Consider the following 14,897-nt stretch of genomic DNA (forward strand, 5'->3'; position numbering starts at 1 on the left):
TACTAAATGGCTGCATTTTCTCTACTACAGGCAGAAATGGAGATACACCGTCTTGGTTCTTGCATAAGCTGATAGCCAGATGGATCCTGCACGTCCAACAACCCTAATCACTGGGCTGAAGGCCAGAGACTACACAAGGCTAGGCTGAGGCTAGATGGGTCACTGAGGGCTTCTCTTTGTCCTTTAATCAGGGAGTAAGACCCAGTGTCCCAGGGAAAGATGGGGTCATATTTAGATCAAGACAGAAGACAAGAAAGTACAGCATGCCAAGAAGAGGTCTGCAGCCAGCAGCCCTGAGCTGTAACCACGGCTCTAGCACTGCAGGGAGAGGCTTCCAAGCCTGTGGGGTGAGGTGTCTGCTGCCTGCCTGCCCTGTGGGGTGCTGGACTGACTGGAAGACAAAGACACCAGTGGAGCATGCATTGGCCACTGTCTCCATAACAACAAAGGGCTTGCTTTAGGGCAAACCACTCACCTCTGTGCTTCACCTTCTGCATCTGTGAATGGGAGAGCTGGGTGGACTCAATCCTCAATGCCAATGTCCGATCCTGGTTTCCTGGGGTCATTTGAAGGGCCCCTCAGAAGAACAGATTTAAGGGGATGGCTGGAAGGTCATGAAGATAATGGCCAAGGGCACCTGACCTCCCTCCAAACTCTTGCAGAGGTTCCCGTTCCCTCACCCCAGAGGCCAGGGAACTGGGGGATGACGGTCAAGGAGGTGGGGGATGGGGTATGGAATGGACCAGGAGCACATGCCCCTCTCCTGGCTGCCCTGGAAAGTTGCCAGGGCAGTGATCCCATTCAGCCTTGCTCCCCTTGCTCCTGGAGCCCCTCCTCTGCCTGAGAGAAGGTGTTGGGGTGGGGCCTGCACTCCTGCAGGGCCACCTGGGTGGAGGCTGGCACAGAGGATGTGAGGCAGGGCAGGCCTGCAGCTTGAGTGGGGCGGCTCTGCTCCCTCCTCCTGATACCTTTGCAGGAGGCTTTATCCTCCCATTTTCCACCTTTCCCTTTCTCGGTCCCCTTCTGGCACTTGCCCTACTTCCCTCCTCTGATGGACTTAGCCTGGTTTCTCAGGGATATTTGCCCTCTGACAAAGAACTCAAGATCCAAAGGCTTTATTCCAGACCTCAGGAAATGGAGCTGAGGGGCATGTGCGGGCAGAGCAGGGTGGGGTGGAACAGTGGGCATGAGGGAGGCCTGGATCACCTCCCAACCCCCACTCCCACCCCTGTCCCAGAACTCTGGACCCCATGCGGCCTGCACTCTTACCTTGCACTGATCCCCAGGGACGCATCATGTCAGGCCACACAGCCTGGAACCTAGGAACCTGCCTGGGAAAGCTCGAAGATAAGTCACATCCCTTAAAAATGCTGGCCAGGGCTGGGCATGGTGGCTCATGCCTGAATCCCAACACTTTGGGAGGCCGAGGCAAGTGGATCATTGAGCCCAGGAGTTCGAGACCAGCCTGGCTAACATGGTGAAACCCCTGGGTCTCTACAAAAAATACGAAAATTAACCAGGCATGGTGGTGTGTGCCTGTGGTCCCAGCTACTACTCTGGAAGCTAACGTGGGAGGTTTAACTAAGCCCAGGAGGCAGAGGTTGCAGTGAACCATGATCACACCACCGCACTCCAGCATGGGTGACAGAGAAACCCTGTCTCCAAAAAAAAAAAAAGAAAAAGAAAAAGAAAAATGCTGGCTAGGCAGCAGCACCCAATGATGGTCCAGTCAGGGTGACAAGCACCATCTCTGTTGCAAGGAGAGCTGGCTCTGGCCAGGGCAGGGGGGCATCAGGGGCTTCCCAGTGGCTCACAAGCATCTGTTTAGTACTGGCCTCACTTGTGTGCTTGCAGGGAGGGGATTACATGAAAAGACAGCCTCTCCTGCCAACGGGGGGATTTCATCGCTGCTGGGAAGGGACCTCACACCAAAAGAACCCTGGTGGGGGCTGGGCACGGTGGCTCACGCGTGTAATCCCAGCACTTTGGGAGGCCAAGGCAGGTGGATCATGAGGCCAGGAGTTCAAGACCAGCCTAGCCAACATGGTGAAACCCCGTCTCTACTAAAAATACAAAAATTAGCCAAGTGTGGTGGTGCACGCCTGTAATCCCAGCTACTTGGGAGGCTGAGGCAGGAGCATGGCTTGAACCCGGGAGGCAGAGGTTGCAGTGAGCCGAGATCACACCACTGCACTCCAGCCTGGGCGACAGCGAGACTCATCTGTGGGTGGGAGAAGTTGGGGGAAGAACCCTGGTGGTTCCCAGATGCCTAACTCCCTTTCAGAAGGGAAGGAACACTTTCAACTGCGATCAGGACTCAACACCTCTGGGGATAACGAGCTGCTTTCTGGAAAGAGAGCAGGACAGGGAATCAGGACACAGGTGCTTCTGACCCCAGCCAGGAAGCCCTGATCTACCGAAGGCTCCTTAACCCAAGTTCAGTCTAAACATGACTGTCCACTAAGGCCTTTCTGCAGAGGCCCTACACCGAGAAAAGCCCCCAGTCCGGCTGAGAGTGCCCTCTGGAATGGCTGCAGGGCTCCTCCTTCCCCGGCTCCTCCTCTGCTCCGACCCAGGCCTGGGCCCTGCTCGCTAAAGCGTGAAGGAGGCCCCCCAGGGAAGCTGCAGGCGCAGGGGCTTTAAATTATAGAGCAGCTTTCTTAGCCCCTCTCAGAAAGGCCCAGGCACCTTCGCTAAATAATTCATGACCTCAGGAAGACCCACTGGTTCTTGACACAGATGAAGTAGGTCAGCCCTCGGCTTGGCCCTGGGTGGGGGCCGCAGGGCTCAGAGCAGCTTCCCCACCAGCACAGGCAGGGGCTGAAGGCTGGGCAGCCTTGCCAGCTGGTCCGATACTGCAGCGAGGCAAGGGGCACAGCGCAGGAGACGAGTAACCCCGGACTCCTCTGGGTACGAACACAGCTACCCTCTGAGGTCCAGGTAACTCGCTCACAGCCACCCAGGGTTACCTGCAGGGCCTGGTCCTGGCCAGGCTCCTCCTCCTCCTCCCTCACAGCACCTGGGTCACCAGCTGACGCATTCGCCAGCAGTGACATCTTAGACCCAAGCCAACCCATGCAGGACTGGGATTCAGGAGATGGGGTAAGGCGGGGAACGGTCACCTGAGGTGCAAGTGAGGAAGTGACCAGAGCCAGCCACAGCCACTTTAGTTTTGCTTAGAGCAAGGCTGGAGCAACACCTATTGGGAGGGGGGTTCCGGGGCCTCTGCTGTCCTCCCTTTCCAGGCACGGCTTTGGGTCTGAGGTGGGGTGGGGTGCAGGGCAGCTCTCCCAGGAGTGGATGAAAAAACAAACAGTTAAACCCTGAGTTCAGCGCACCAGCCCTCCAGTTAAGTCGGAAATTTCAAGCGACCTCTTCACAGACGAGGAATCCGAGACCCCAAGTCACAAAAGGTAAGACTGAGAGCCATGACGGGCATCCTGACACCTGGCCCAGGCCAGCCTGGGCTCTTGGCACTGCACAGCTTCCCTGAGCCTCACACCCATTTGCTCCTGCTCCAGGAATCAGAGTTGCAGCCCATAGACTACAGGGTGGATGAGGTTAACTCCTTCTGGGCAAGATTCCAGGTCCTAGCCTTCCCTCCAGCACAGCCTCACAAGAGGCACGCCAAGGACAGACACCACCTGGCAGAGCCCAACAGCCCAAACCTCAGTCCTCTTCTACTAGAGCGAGGCTCGAAAAGACCACAGGCCGTAAATGGTTAAGCCGAGTATATCACTGCCTTCCCCCAGGAAGGTCCCACCTGGGGGCCTGCTCTTGGTGTAGGGAGTCTCTCCCTACCCTGACAGCCTGGAAACTGAGGAAGTAAAGCCACAACTGCCGGGCCCTTAGGCAAGTTACTTTCCCTGGACTTTGTTTCTCCAGCTTACAAACGAGGGAGGCAGGAGAGGCTAAGCGAGCTCCAAGGTCCTCCCCCACCACCTTTACAGTCACAAGCCAGCTGCCAGCGGGCCAGGCCCACTTCACTTCCTTCCCCGGACTCCACATCTCTCTGGCTCTGCCTTCCCAATGGCAGTCTGCGTCCACGGAAGGGGGAAGCAAAGGCCAGAGAGCACTCATTTTGATTTTGTTTTATTTTGCATTTCATATATTATCCAGTTTCACATTCTCACAGGATCAGCAATGACAACAGCCGCCTCGTCTCCCAAGTCTGAAATGGCCAGACGGTCACAGCTGCGGCTGACAGTAAAGCACTGATATGCTCAAAACAAAAAACATTGCACAGTGTTTCCTTCATTTCATTTTCTTAAACAAATGCCTGACACAAAGGCGTACTGCTGAAGAATGGAAACCCTTTTCTTCTTCATGCCTCAAACTAAACATTAAACTTATCTGACAGGGCGAACGAGGTCGCTTTAATAATTAATGGTACACACATGAAAAATCCTTTATGATGCATAAATATTTTGTTACACAGGGTACAAAAATACTTCTCACGTTTTGGTTGGTTTCGAGGTTTGGAAAGAATGAGGAGCAGCGGCGGGCGGTGTGCACTGTGGAGAGGTGAACACAATGGGCAGAGAGGGCCTTCTTATGACTGTTGGCCTATCTGAGAAGACAGGAGCAGAGGAGCCCCATGTGAAATGAAAAAGCAAACCCCATCTATCTGTTGGGTGGAGGTGGGAGCTGAGCCTGGAAGCGTGTGGGGCCACGGGACTTGGGCCTCCCTGAAGTGGGGTGGGTGCAGGGGCGGGGCGAGGAGAGAGGGGCCAGGCAGGATGAACCACTGGGAGCCAGGACCTGTCGCTATGGTGACAGTGTGAGAACAAACTGTACACTCATATATACACAAGTGTAAGTGTCTTAATTCATGCCAGAAAACATGCAAAATTAAACGCCTCACTTCCTCGAGGGGGAGCTACAGAAGCAAGTTTGGGCGGGAGGTCAGGCCTTGCCAGGTCCCAGTGAGGCCTCCGAGCTGGATCTGGGCGCCCCAGCAAAGTCCCCAAATCCTCCTGGGAGGCATTGGAGAAAGGCTTGAGGGTGCAGAACAAGGTGAGGAAGAGGAGGGAGGGGAACAGGATGCAGTCCACTGAGTCAGGCTTGGGATTCACAGTCTCTGGAGGGCAGCAGCTCTGTGCAGGCCGCCTGGGGGCAGTGGGAACTCAAGGCGCCTGTCCCGGCACCACCACAGATTCCCAGAACCACCTCCCCGGTGACCAGACCTGGAGGGAGGGAGAGAGGCAGCCGTGAGCAGAGGCATGAGACTAGAGCTAAAGCCAGGCCTGCTCTGGGCTGGGCTAAGCTCTTGAGACCCGGGGCAGAGGGAGGAACTACGGCCCTGCAGGGAGCCGGAGTCTAGGACACTTGTCCTGGGCCTCTGGGGCCAACACTTACTGAAGAACTAACAGAACTGACGGTACTTCCATCCTTGCTGGGTGGTGTCAGAGGAAGGGTACCAGCGCACCTGCAAGAGAAGCCAACATCAGGAGCCAGCTGTGCATCCCTTCCCTCAACAGGAAGCCAGGTAACCGTGGCCATCGGTGTCCCCGCTGGAGTCCTGGTTCTGTCACTGATTGGCTGGCACATGTTGGGCCAGTTACTCACCTTTAAGCATCAGTTTCTCTATCCGGAAAGTGGGAGTGCACTGCCTGATGTGCCTCCTCTGCAGGACACAGGTTCCAGCGAAATAAAGTCACGCAGGTGTCTCACACCCCAATCAGCCCAATCCAAAAGGGCCACTATGCTGGCGGGAGCCCTGGCAGCTGGGGGCAGTGGTGCCAGCAACCCGCCCTTCCCCTTTACTGACACAGCACGGAATTCCTAATTCTGTGGAGGAGGAGGAAGAGAATGAGCCTCATACATTTTTTGTTTGACTTCTTTGGGTCTCAGTGTCCTCATCTAGCTATAGGACAGAAATGATGAAGTCATATGTGGTTGTGAGGATCAGGTAAGACAGGATGTAAAGATACAGTAAGGCCGGGTGCAGTGGCACACACCTGTAATCCCAACACTTTGGGAAGCTGAGGCGGGAGGATCACATGGGCTCAGGAGTTCAAGACCAGCCTGGGCAACATAGGGAGATAATGTCTCTATTAAAACAAAACAAGGCTGGGCGCAGCAGCTCACACCTGTAATCCCAGCACTTTGGGAGGTCGAGGCGGGTGGACCACCTGAGGTTGAGAGTTCGAGACCAGCCTGACCAATATGGAGAAACCCCATCTCTACTAAAAATACAAAATTAGCCGGCCGTGGTGGTGCATGCCTGTAATCCCAGCTACTCAGGAGGCTGAGACAGGAGAATCGCTCGAACCCGGGAGGCGGAGGTTGCAGTGAGCCGAGATCGCACCATTGCACTCCCGCCTGGGCAACAAGAACAAAACTCCGTCTCCAACAAAAACAAAAACCAAAACAAAACCCAAAGTCCGTGTAGACCCCAAGGGGTAGGACTCTCCAACATCAGTCCTGATTCTTCTGAGAAGCCACGGATGAGACCCAGCTGAGGCTCCCGTTTTGACCTTCCCACCCCTGCTATACCATGCCCTCCATCACAAGCCTCTAAGTCTAGACGTCTATAACATCAGGTGGGCGGCAGCTATCTGAGATCATCCTCACCAGTGCCTGGAAGCTGCCTAAACCCTGGCACTTGCCAGAAGGCCCCACAGAGCAGTAGCCCCAAAGCTGGGTTCCCAGAGACCGGTCAAGAAAATGACACGTTCCCTCCTCCCTGTGGGCCAGTCATCTGGAAGGCAAGTATGCTGACTGCCAAGACTGCAGGGAAGGCCGCCTGCCCCAGTTATGCACGGTGAAGTATGTCTGTCCCAGCCTGACCCAGGACAGGGAAAGGGGTGTGGCAGGGGGAGCGGGACAACACAGGACCTTGAGTTGCGGTTGGGGGATGAGCATCCAGGGAGGGGAGCCGGAGTCCCCTCAGGAAGGGAAGGGGCAGCACATGAGCGTGTGGCAGGAAAGGAGTAGAAGCTGGGCCTGCAGACAGCTCCCTTGAGGTTGGAGCAGGCAGACCCAGTTACCCACTTGGCTGCTGGGAACTCCTGCTTCCTGGGTAAGCCATGCCAGGCCATCTGGGGGCTGATGGAAGCTTCCTAAGAACCCGGTCCTATCCCCGCCAAATTCTAGGTGCTGTTTTGTACACCGCAGAATTCCAGCCACCACATCCCAGGAGCTCAGTGGGAAGTTAGAAACCTGGCTGGACACTAGCACTTATTCCACAAGAGAGGGACACACGAGGAAACCAGCACTGCTGCTATCAGAGAAGCCGGCGGCTGGCATCAGCTCAGGGAGCCCCTTAGTGGGCCCTGACCACTGCCCTTCATGTAGCCTCTAGCTGGCGCAGCCCCACAGCAAGGAAGTCCCTGACGGGCTGCGTGTCCCGCAGGGCCGGACAAGGGGAGAACATGGACGACAGAGTGGAAGGAGCTCAGGAGGCCTGCAACCCAACCTCTTTCACCACTGGGAAGCTGAGGCCTTGAATGACTGCCTAAGGCCGCCCTCAGCAAATCTGCTGGATCCTGCCCTACACTCTCGCTGCAAGGTGCTGGGATTCCTGCTTCCCAAGCAGCGACTTTCCCTCCAGCCTGAGGGACTCCTTGGGGAGAAAGTAGAGGAAAGCTCCCATATTTGGGCTTGGGACAGCTGTGCCACTGAAGCAGACAGAACGCATTTAGTAGGGCTGCTTTTCCACTTCCTTCGGTTGCCCGGCATAGGCCAGTGGCCTGGGTCCTCTAGAAGCTGCACAATCCCTTCCTAGAGCTCTTCTTTCTGCTCCAGCTACAGGAGACCCCCGGGGGGCCAGGCCAGCAAGACAGGGCACCTGCAGTGTCCTTTCAGGGCCTCCAGTTGTGCCCAGGGGGAGCGGGGGCTCCTGAGAGTACCTCCCACAGGCTATAGTGACCAGGCTCCAAGAGAGCTGCTTCAAAACAAAGAGCGGAGGATGCAAACTCAGCCGTCTCTCAGATCCTGGGACTGACCAGTTGAGAAGATACACCAGAAAGCAAGCAACGGGATGAACCTACATAAGAATAAATATAAGGCCAGGCGCGACAGCTCACGCCTGTAATCCCAGCACTCTAGGAGGCAGAGGTGGGCGGATCTCTTGAGCCCAGAAGTTTGAGACCAGCATGGCCACCATTACGAAACCCTGCCTCTGCAAAAAATACAAAAATTAGCTGGGCGTGGTAGCACACACCTGTAATCCCAGCAATTTGGGAGGCTGAGGCAGGAGGATCGTGCTTGAGCCCAGGAGGCAGAGGCTGCAAAGAGCGAAGATCATGCCACTGCACTCTAGCCTGGGCAATGGAGTGAGACCCTGTCTCAAAAAAATAAAAATAACTAAAAAAAGAAAAAGAAAAAAAAGATATAAACAACCAAAGATATGGCAGCCTCACTCATCCGAAATTAAAACAATATTTAACTCAGATTGGTAAGTCTACACTTTGACCTTGTCATAGTTCTAGGAATTTATCATAAAGAAAACAAAACAACGGCTGGGCGCAGTGGCTCATGCCTGTAATCCCAGCACTTTGGGAGGCTAAGGCAGACGGATCACCTGAGGTCGAGAGTTCGAGACCAGCCTGACCAACATGGAGAAACCTCATCTCTACTAAAAATACAAAATTAGCCGGGCATGGTGGTACATGCCTGTAATCCCAGCTACTAGGGAGGCTGAGGCAGGAGAATCGCTTGAACCTGGGAGGCGGAGGTTGCAGTGAGCCAAGATCGCGCCATTGCACTCTAGCCTGGGCAACAAGAGTGAAACTCCGTCTCAAAAGAAAAAAAGAAAACAAAACAGAAGAGGTGCCCAGAGAAGTACACACAAGGATATCCATTGTTGTATAGCTATCAGTAAGCAAAACTGTATAAACAAACCAATTTACCATCTACAGGGAGCTGGACACATTCGTACAATGGTGTACTAGCCAGGTATCCAAAATGTAGAGCTACACTTACTAATATTTTTTTTAAGTCCTAATATTTAAGTTTTTTGTTTTTGTTTTGGTTTTGGTTTTTTGGTTTGTTTGTGTTTTTTTTGAGACAGAGTCTTGCTCTGTCACCCAAGCTGGAGTGCAGTGGCGCAATCTTGGCTCACTGCAACCTCTGTCTCCTGGGTTCAAGCGATTCTCCTGCCTCAGCTTCCAGAGTAGCTGGGGTTACAGGTGCCGGCCACCACGCCCAGCTAATTTTTGTATTTTTGTAGAGACGGGGTTTCACCGTGTTAGCCAGGCTGGTCTTGACCTCCTGACCTCAGGTAATCTGCCCACCTCGGCCTCCCAAAGTACTGGGATTACAGGCATGAGCCACTGCGCCTGGCCCTAATATTTAAGTTTTTAAAAGATTAAATATGTATTATAGTTTTTCTAAGATTCATACCTATAGATTTACTTACACATCTGCTCCAAACTACCTACCGAACTGAAGAATTAAAAGTATAGGTTTTCTGGGGATTGGATAATAAGCCAAAGGGAAGAGAACAAAAACTGCCTGTTTTTTTCCATAAATGCAGATATGCTTATACAATAATAGCTCCTGCTCATGAAGCACCTCCCCTGTGCCCGATGCTGTTCTAGGTAGATTTCATATACTAAGTTCATTTAATCCTCACAAAAACCCTATGAAGTAGATGCTATTGTCATCTCCATGATACAGATAAGAAAATAGAAGCAAGGGAGTTTATGTAACCTTAAGGTCACTGGTAAATGGGTGAACCAGTTTAAGGGGGAGAAAAAAGCCATGGAAGACCCGCATATCCTCAGGTTGGAACGGAAAATGAAATCCAGTCTAGGAGGACCCTGGGATGCAATAAGACACTGAGAACCCCTGCTTTTAGGCCACCATCTTTCTATGCTGAACCCCACTGGGCCTGCCATCCACAGTTGCTTTTGTGCCTCACCCTCTTTAAGGGGAAGATTCTTTTATTTTATTTTATTTTATTTGAGAGTCTCGCTGTCGCCCAGGCTGGAGTGCAGTGGCGTGATCTTGGCTCACTGCAGGCTCCACCCCCCAGGGTTCCCGCCATTCTCCTGCCTCAGCCTCCCGCGTAGCTGGGACTACAGGCGCCCGCCACCTCACCCGGCTAATTTTTTGTATTTTTAGAAGAGACGGGGTTTCACCGTGTCAGCCAGGATGGTCTCGATCTCCTGACCTCGTGATCCGCCCGCCTCGGCCTCCCAAAGTACTGGGATTACAGGCGTGAGCCACCACGCCCGGCCTAAGGGGAAGATTCTATCAAGAGGGTTAGAAGGCCAGGCAAGGTGGCCTCATGCCAAGACAGAGCAGGACCAAACAACCTCCAGGACCCCTCCTGCAGGGTCTGGTCTCTGCAGCCACGTAGCTGTGGAGGCCTGGGCCCAGGCTGGGCTACTGGCAAAGGGCATGCAGCTGGGGTAGAGAACAGAGGTACTTGTTCTCATCCCCTTGTCTTTCAGTTGCTACCTTCTCCTGAAGTCACCTCCTTGCCCCCAGGCACAGAAAAACTCAGTCCTTCTATTGGTCCTTTGGGTTCAGAACAATTCACCTAAGATCAACAGTGTCCAAACTTTTCTTTATTTAGACACTTTTATCCCCTATCTCTGGGGCAGCACTGTCAGGAGGCAAGCAGTGGGGCTGTTGGAAGGAAAAAAATAAAATGTTCTTAGTCGGGAAACAGTAAAACAACCTGTTTTACTATTGAGGAAATGGCTGCCCAGAGAGTTTGAGTAGCAAGGACAGAACTAATGACTCTCTGGTCTAATCTCTTCCCACTAGCCTGCCTCTCCAAAAACGCCACTATCCTTTGGGGTGGGTGGCCTCTATCCCAGTCCCTGTCCAAGGAAGGCCAGAAGGCAAGAACTCAGGCACAAAGAGGCCTCCAGCCTCGGAGAGGACCCAAGGGGACCCAGACAATAATGATATGAAATAACATCACGACCATGTGCACTTTCACAGCACTCCCTCCATGCCATCATGAGACTCCATGCCATCATGCGAACAACACACCTATCGAGTAGGCATTATCATCACCATTTTACAGAAATACAGAGACAGTGGGTAACGTGCCCAATGTCCCACAGCTGTTGAGAACCAGGATTTGGGCCAGAGTTGGACAGCTGCAGAGTGTGGATGGGGTGGGAGAAAACTGGGAAGGAAGCCAACAGGAGAAGGAAGCCCTGTGGCATGGAGCTCAGGGCCAGAGACCAGTGCCACCCCCAGCTGGCTGGGCAGAGGTGCCCTCTCTGATTCATTTGACAAACTCATTGTCCCTGGCTCCCAACCTCTGTCACAGCCTAGCAATTCAGAGGATAGGGCAGAACCTCTCCACCTGATCTGGTCTATCCCTCTCATTTTACAGATGGGGGCACAGAGGCCCAGAGGTGAAGATCATGTAGCCAATTGGTGCCAAAGCTGGGATCAGAGGTGAGGAGCCCAGTGAGGTGGGAGCCTGTGATTCCTTCCAGTGCCTCCCAGGGCCTTGCAGTTAAACATCTACTTGACCTGAAGCATCAAGTCACTGCCCAGGTGAAGGCAGACAGGATGAGCTTCCCTGCTCCCCGCTCTATTCCAGCCACAGAACCCAGTTTGTAGTAAATACCCAACAATTCCCTTCAGGGGAAGGTCTTTACCACCTTCCTTATCCTCTGATCAATTTTCGAGCTATTTGTGGTGCTCAGCTGGGGAAGAATGCCAGAGTTAACCACAATTCTGCCCTCAGTACAACTGAACGTTGCAGAGCCAGGGAGCATTCCCCTGCTGGGGAAAAGTTTGCTAGGGTAGCAGCCCCTGAATCTGAACTTTCCCTTTGGAACTGAACAAACCCAGGTGTCACTGAGACCCTGGAAGAGCCTGAAAATGGACGTACACACAGCTCTCGGGCAGAGCACCCAACTCCTCCCGCCTCAGCTCTGGCTCCTGTGAACCCTCCTTTCTGGCTTCTCCTGCTTTCCTTCCTCATCCCCTCTCACTCCCCAGCCAGGTCCCAGCAACCTCAATTCTCTCCTTCGCAGCAGCACAGCACACCCTGGCCGGGCAGCTCTTCCTGGGGATCAGTGCTCATCACCTGGCTGGTCAGAGGTGGAGGTGGGCTCAAAAGTGCCCCCCAGCCCCTTCCTGTGGTTGCCTGGCCGCATCTTGTCACTGCCGCTGTGAGGCACCCCACTGCTCCCCGACACACACACAGTGGGACGAGACCTCACCTGCAGAGTGCTCCAGTGACCTGCACTTGTGGCCGAGTCAGACCAGAGGAAGTGCCTGCATGGCCAGGGGAAAGCCTGACTCCCTGCCTGCCCATTGGGCACCCAGCCCAGCACCCCAAACAAAGCCTTCCTGGCCCTGCTCTAACAGCCCCGACTCTCCCCAGAAGCATTCATTCCCTGTTTCCTGCCCGGCACAGGTTCACAGTGGACAGCGTCCAGCCTTCATGGAAGCGAGAGCCAACACTCAGTGAGCTCTCAGGGTGCTCTAGGTTACATCCTAGCACTCAGTAGTCACTTCGTCTTGACATCTAACTTTCACAACAACCCTAAGGCAGATTATCTGATCATTCCCATTTTTCAGATGACTAAAAAAAAAAATCAAGGCACAGCAATCTGTAAGAGCTTGATGAAAGGGACAGGAAGGGGCAGACGCAAATGGTCTGGCTCCAGAGACCATACCCAGGTTAGGACTGGAATCACAGTCCCAACACCATGGGAGAACACAGTCGGTGCCCGGGCAGGGGTGCTCGGGGCTGGGGAACCGTAGCTGGGCTGCCTGGCATCCTCCGCGGGAACTCGTGGGTTATCTTCTCCCTCCCTTTCAGATCCTAAACCCAAGGGCAGGGACAAATAGGTCCCTGGGGTCTGGGCTTTCAAACCATCAAGGAAGACAAGAGTTCTGCTGCAGCTCTGGGACAGCAGCGGCCAAGTGGCCAGGCACATGCAAAGTCTGGCCAGCTAAGAGCCCTTGTTCTTCACCTTCCCCAACCTTAAAGGGCTTACCTGAGCGTGGAGGGCGGCAGCAGCGGCAGTGGCAGCTGGGTAGGTGAACGCAGCATGGGAGATGGCTGGGGTCAGCTCTGTGGTGTACAAAGGGTAGGGGGCCCAGGCCTCTGGGGATGCAGGGATCAGAGCAGCCCCCATCAGGTCATCTACAACAGGAGACAATGGCCTCCATCATCAGAACACTCGCCTCCCCTTCCAAACAGAGAAGGGGACCCAGCACTATGGTTGAGCCATATGCCCCACACTGAGGCCAGACCACCCCCAACCACAGACGACCCCGAGACCAGGCAAGGAAGCCACGTTAAATTGCCCTGTCATGGTGTGCATCCTGCCTGCTTCCAGGCAGGCCTCAGCCCGTCTCAAATGAGAAATTAAAGAAGGTTTCAGGGAAGCTGGAAGCCCTGGCAGCTCAGAAATTCTAGGAAGGCTGCAGGGGAGGGAAGAAAACCAGGTGTTTCAAAAATGGGTGGCCATGGACACAAAAAGCCTCCTGGAAAAGGGGCTTCCCTCTGCAAGAGCCTGCAAGTCTGCCCCGAATGCAACTCCATGAGGGCCTGCCAGCTCAGAGTGCCACTCACAGGGGTCCCGTGCGATGAAGTGTGCTCCTAGGGCGGGGTGCACGTTGCTGGGATTTGGAGTTGCCATTAGCTTGCTCTTGGCCATCTTGGTGTTGGCTTTGGCAAACTCTAGCCTCAGAGTCTGTGGATTTTCGGGATCAAAGCGAATACCCTACATGGGTAGAGAAAAGAAGAGAAAGGCTTACTCTGGGGAACCCAGAGTGTTAATGGCAGAGAGTAGAGAAGGGCCCCATAAACAAGCTCGCCTGGAAGACTTGCCCACACGGTGGCTGAGGCAGAGGAAAGGCAGCTCAGGCCTTGAGTAATGGCCTTTGGCACAGACAGTGTCGCCAAGGACTCTGCCCAGGGACGGCTGGGAAATAAGATACATCTGCACACCCACTGCCTAAGAGGGCTGTGGGTCAGAGAAGACCTGTTCTCCACCTACTCACGTTCAGCGCATTCTTCGCCGCTTCTGCTCCTGCCCGGCTGTCAAAGATCACAAAACCAACAGGCTAGTAGGAAAAAGAGAGAACACCCTTATATCTCTCCCAGCATCCCACCTCTCCCTCCAAAATAACAACAAAAAGAGTATCATCTATGTGGAAACAGTATTTGCCCTGCTGATGAGAAGAGAATACAAAAGGAAAAAAAGCCCCCCAAAACTGCAGCCCACATCCTCCCTGTTCACTGGAACGTGCACCAAAAACCAAGTCTCCCTCCCCAGGAATACCCTGTGGGAAATGATGCCAACAGAGCTTAATTCCACTGAATTAAATGTCGCCCTTTTAGTAAAAGTATTGTTTTTAATGCATGCAGATAACTAAAAGTAAGTCCCAGTGTTTTCCCCAGCAAGAAAGGGGACACCAATGTATCAAGGGCATGGGAAGACTCCAGTTCTATCAAGGAGCAACAGGTTGAAAACTGCTCCAACTTCATTTTCCCAAAGATCAGTCTAGACCCCAAATAGCCCCCGAAGGCTAGCGGGCCCTGGCCTCCTTGTATTAAAAGCTAGAGCTCAATTGTGCCATTGCACTCCAGCCTGGGCAACAAGAGCAAAACTCTTGTCTCAAAAAAAAAAAAAAAAAAAAAAAGCTAGAGCTCAGCTAACTGCTTTACTGTCGTTAGCCAGCGGGGCTCCCAGATTCCTAAGAAACAGACAGGGAGGACCAGGAGCTGGCTGGGCTCAGATGGCCAGTAAAGGGACAGTGGGACCTACAGAGGCTGCTCTGTCAGAAACAGGACAACAGGGAGCAAGTCTCTACCGCCAGATGCCTCTAGATTAGGGAAAGGTTAACAGGCCCTTGTTTGAAGCTCAGCAGTCAGTCTGGGCGGGGAGGAGGAAAACCCTAGGAGAGAAATTACCTGTCTCGCGGTGAGCTTGATCAGGGACCCTTCATACCCCTGC

General features: G+C 53.7%; 1 protein-coding gene across 2 annotated transcripts in view; it reads right to left on the minus strand.

Moving 5' to 3' along the window:
• Nucleotides 1–3,406: 3,406 nt before the first annotated feature.
• RBPMS2 (RNA binding protein, mRNA processing factor 2) overlaps nt 3,407–14,897 on the minus strand; it is a 36,715-nt gene continuing 25,224 nt past the window's right edge. Inside the window, exons 3-8 of one of the 2 annotated variants that reach the window (XM_054532787.2) lie at nt 14,855–14,893; nt 13,942–14,004; nt 13,511–13,661; nt 12,930–13,078; nt 5,359–5,428; nt 3,407–4,570 (exon numbers count right to left, since the gene is read on the minus strand). In XM_054532787.2, coding sequence (XP_054388762.1) covers nt 5,366–5,428; nt 12,930–13,078; nt 13,511–13,661; nt 13,942–14,004; nt 14,855–14,893 — 465 coding nt within the window. In that variant the 3' untranslated portion in view covers nt 3,407–4,570; nt 5,359–5,365. Of the gene's footprint in view, nt 5,187–5,358; nt 5,429–12,929; nt 13,079–13,510; nt 13,662–13,941; nt 14,005–14,854; nt 14,894–14,897 lie in introns of both variants that reach the window. The other variant, XM_024232952.3, reaches the window with a different exon arrangement.

The sequence above is a fragment of the Pongo abelii genome, chromosome 16, assembly GCF_028885655.2.
Source record: "Pongo abelii isolate AG06213 chromosome 16, NHGRI_mPonAbe1-v2.0_pri, whole genome shotgun sequence".
NCBI classification, from domain to species: domain Eukaryota; kingdom Metazoa; phylum Chordata; class Mammalia; order Primates; family Hominidae; genus Pongo; species Pongo abelii.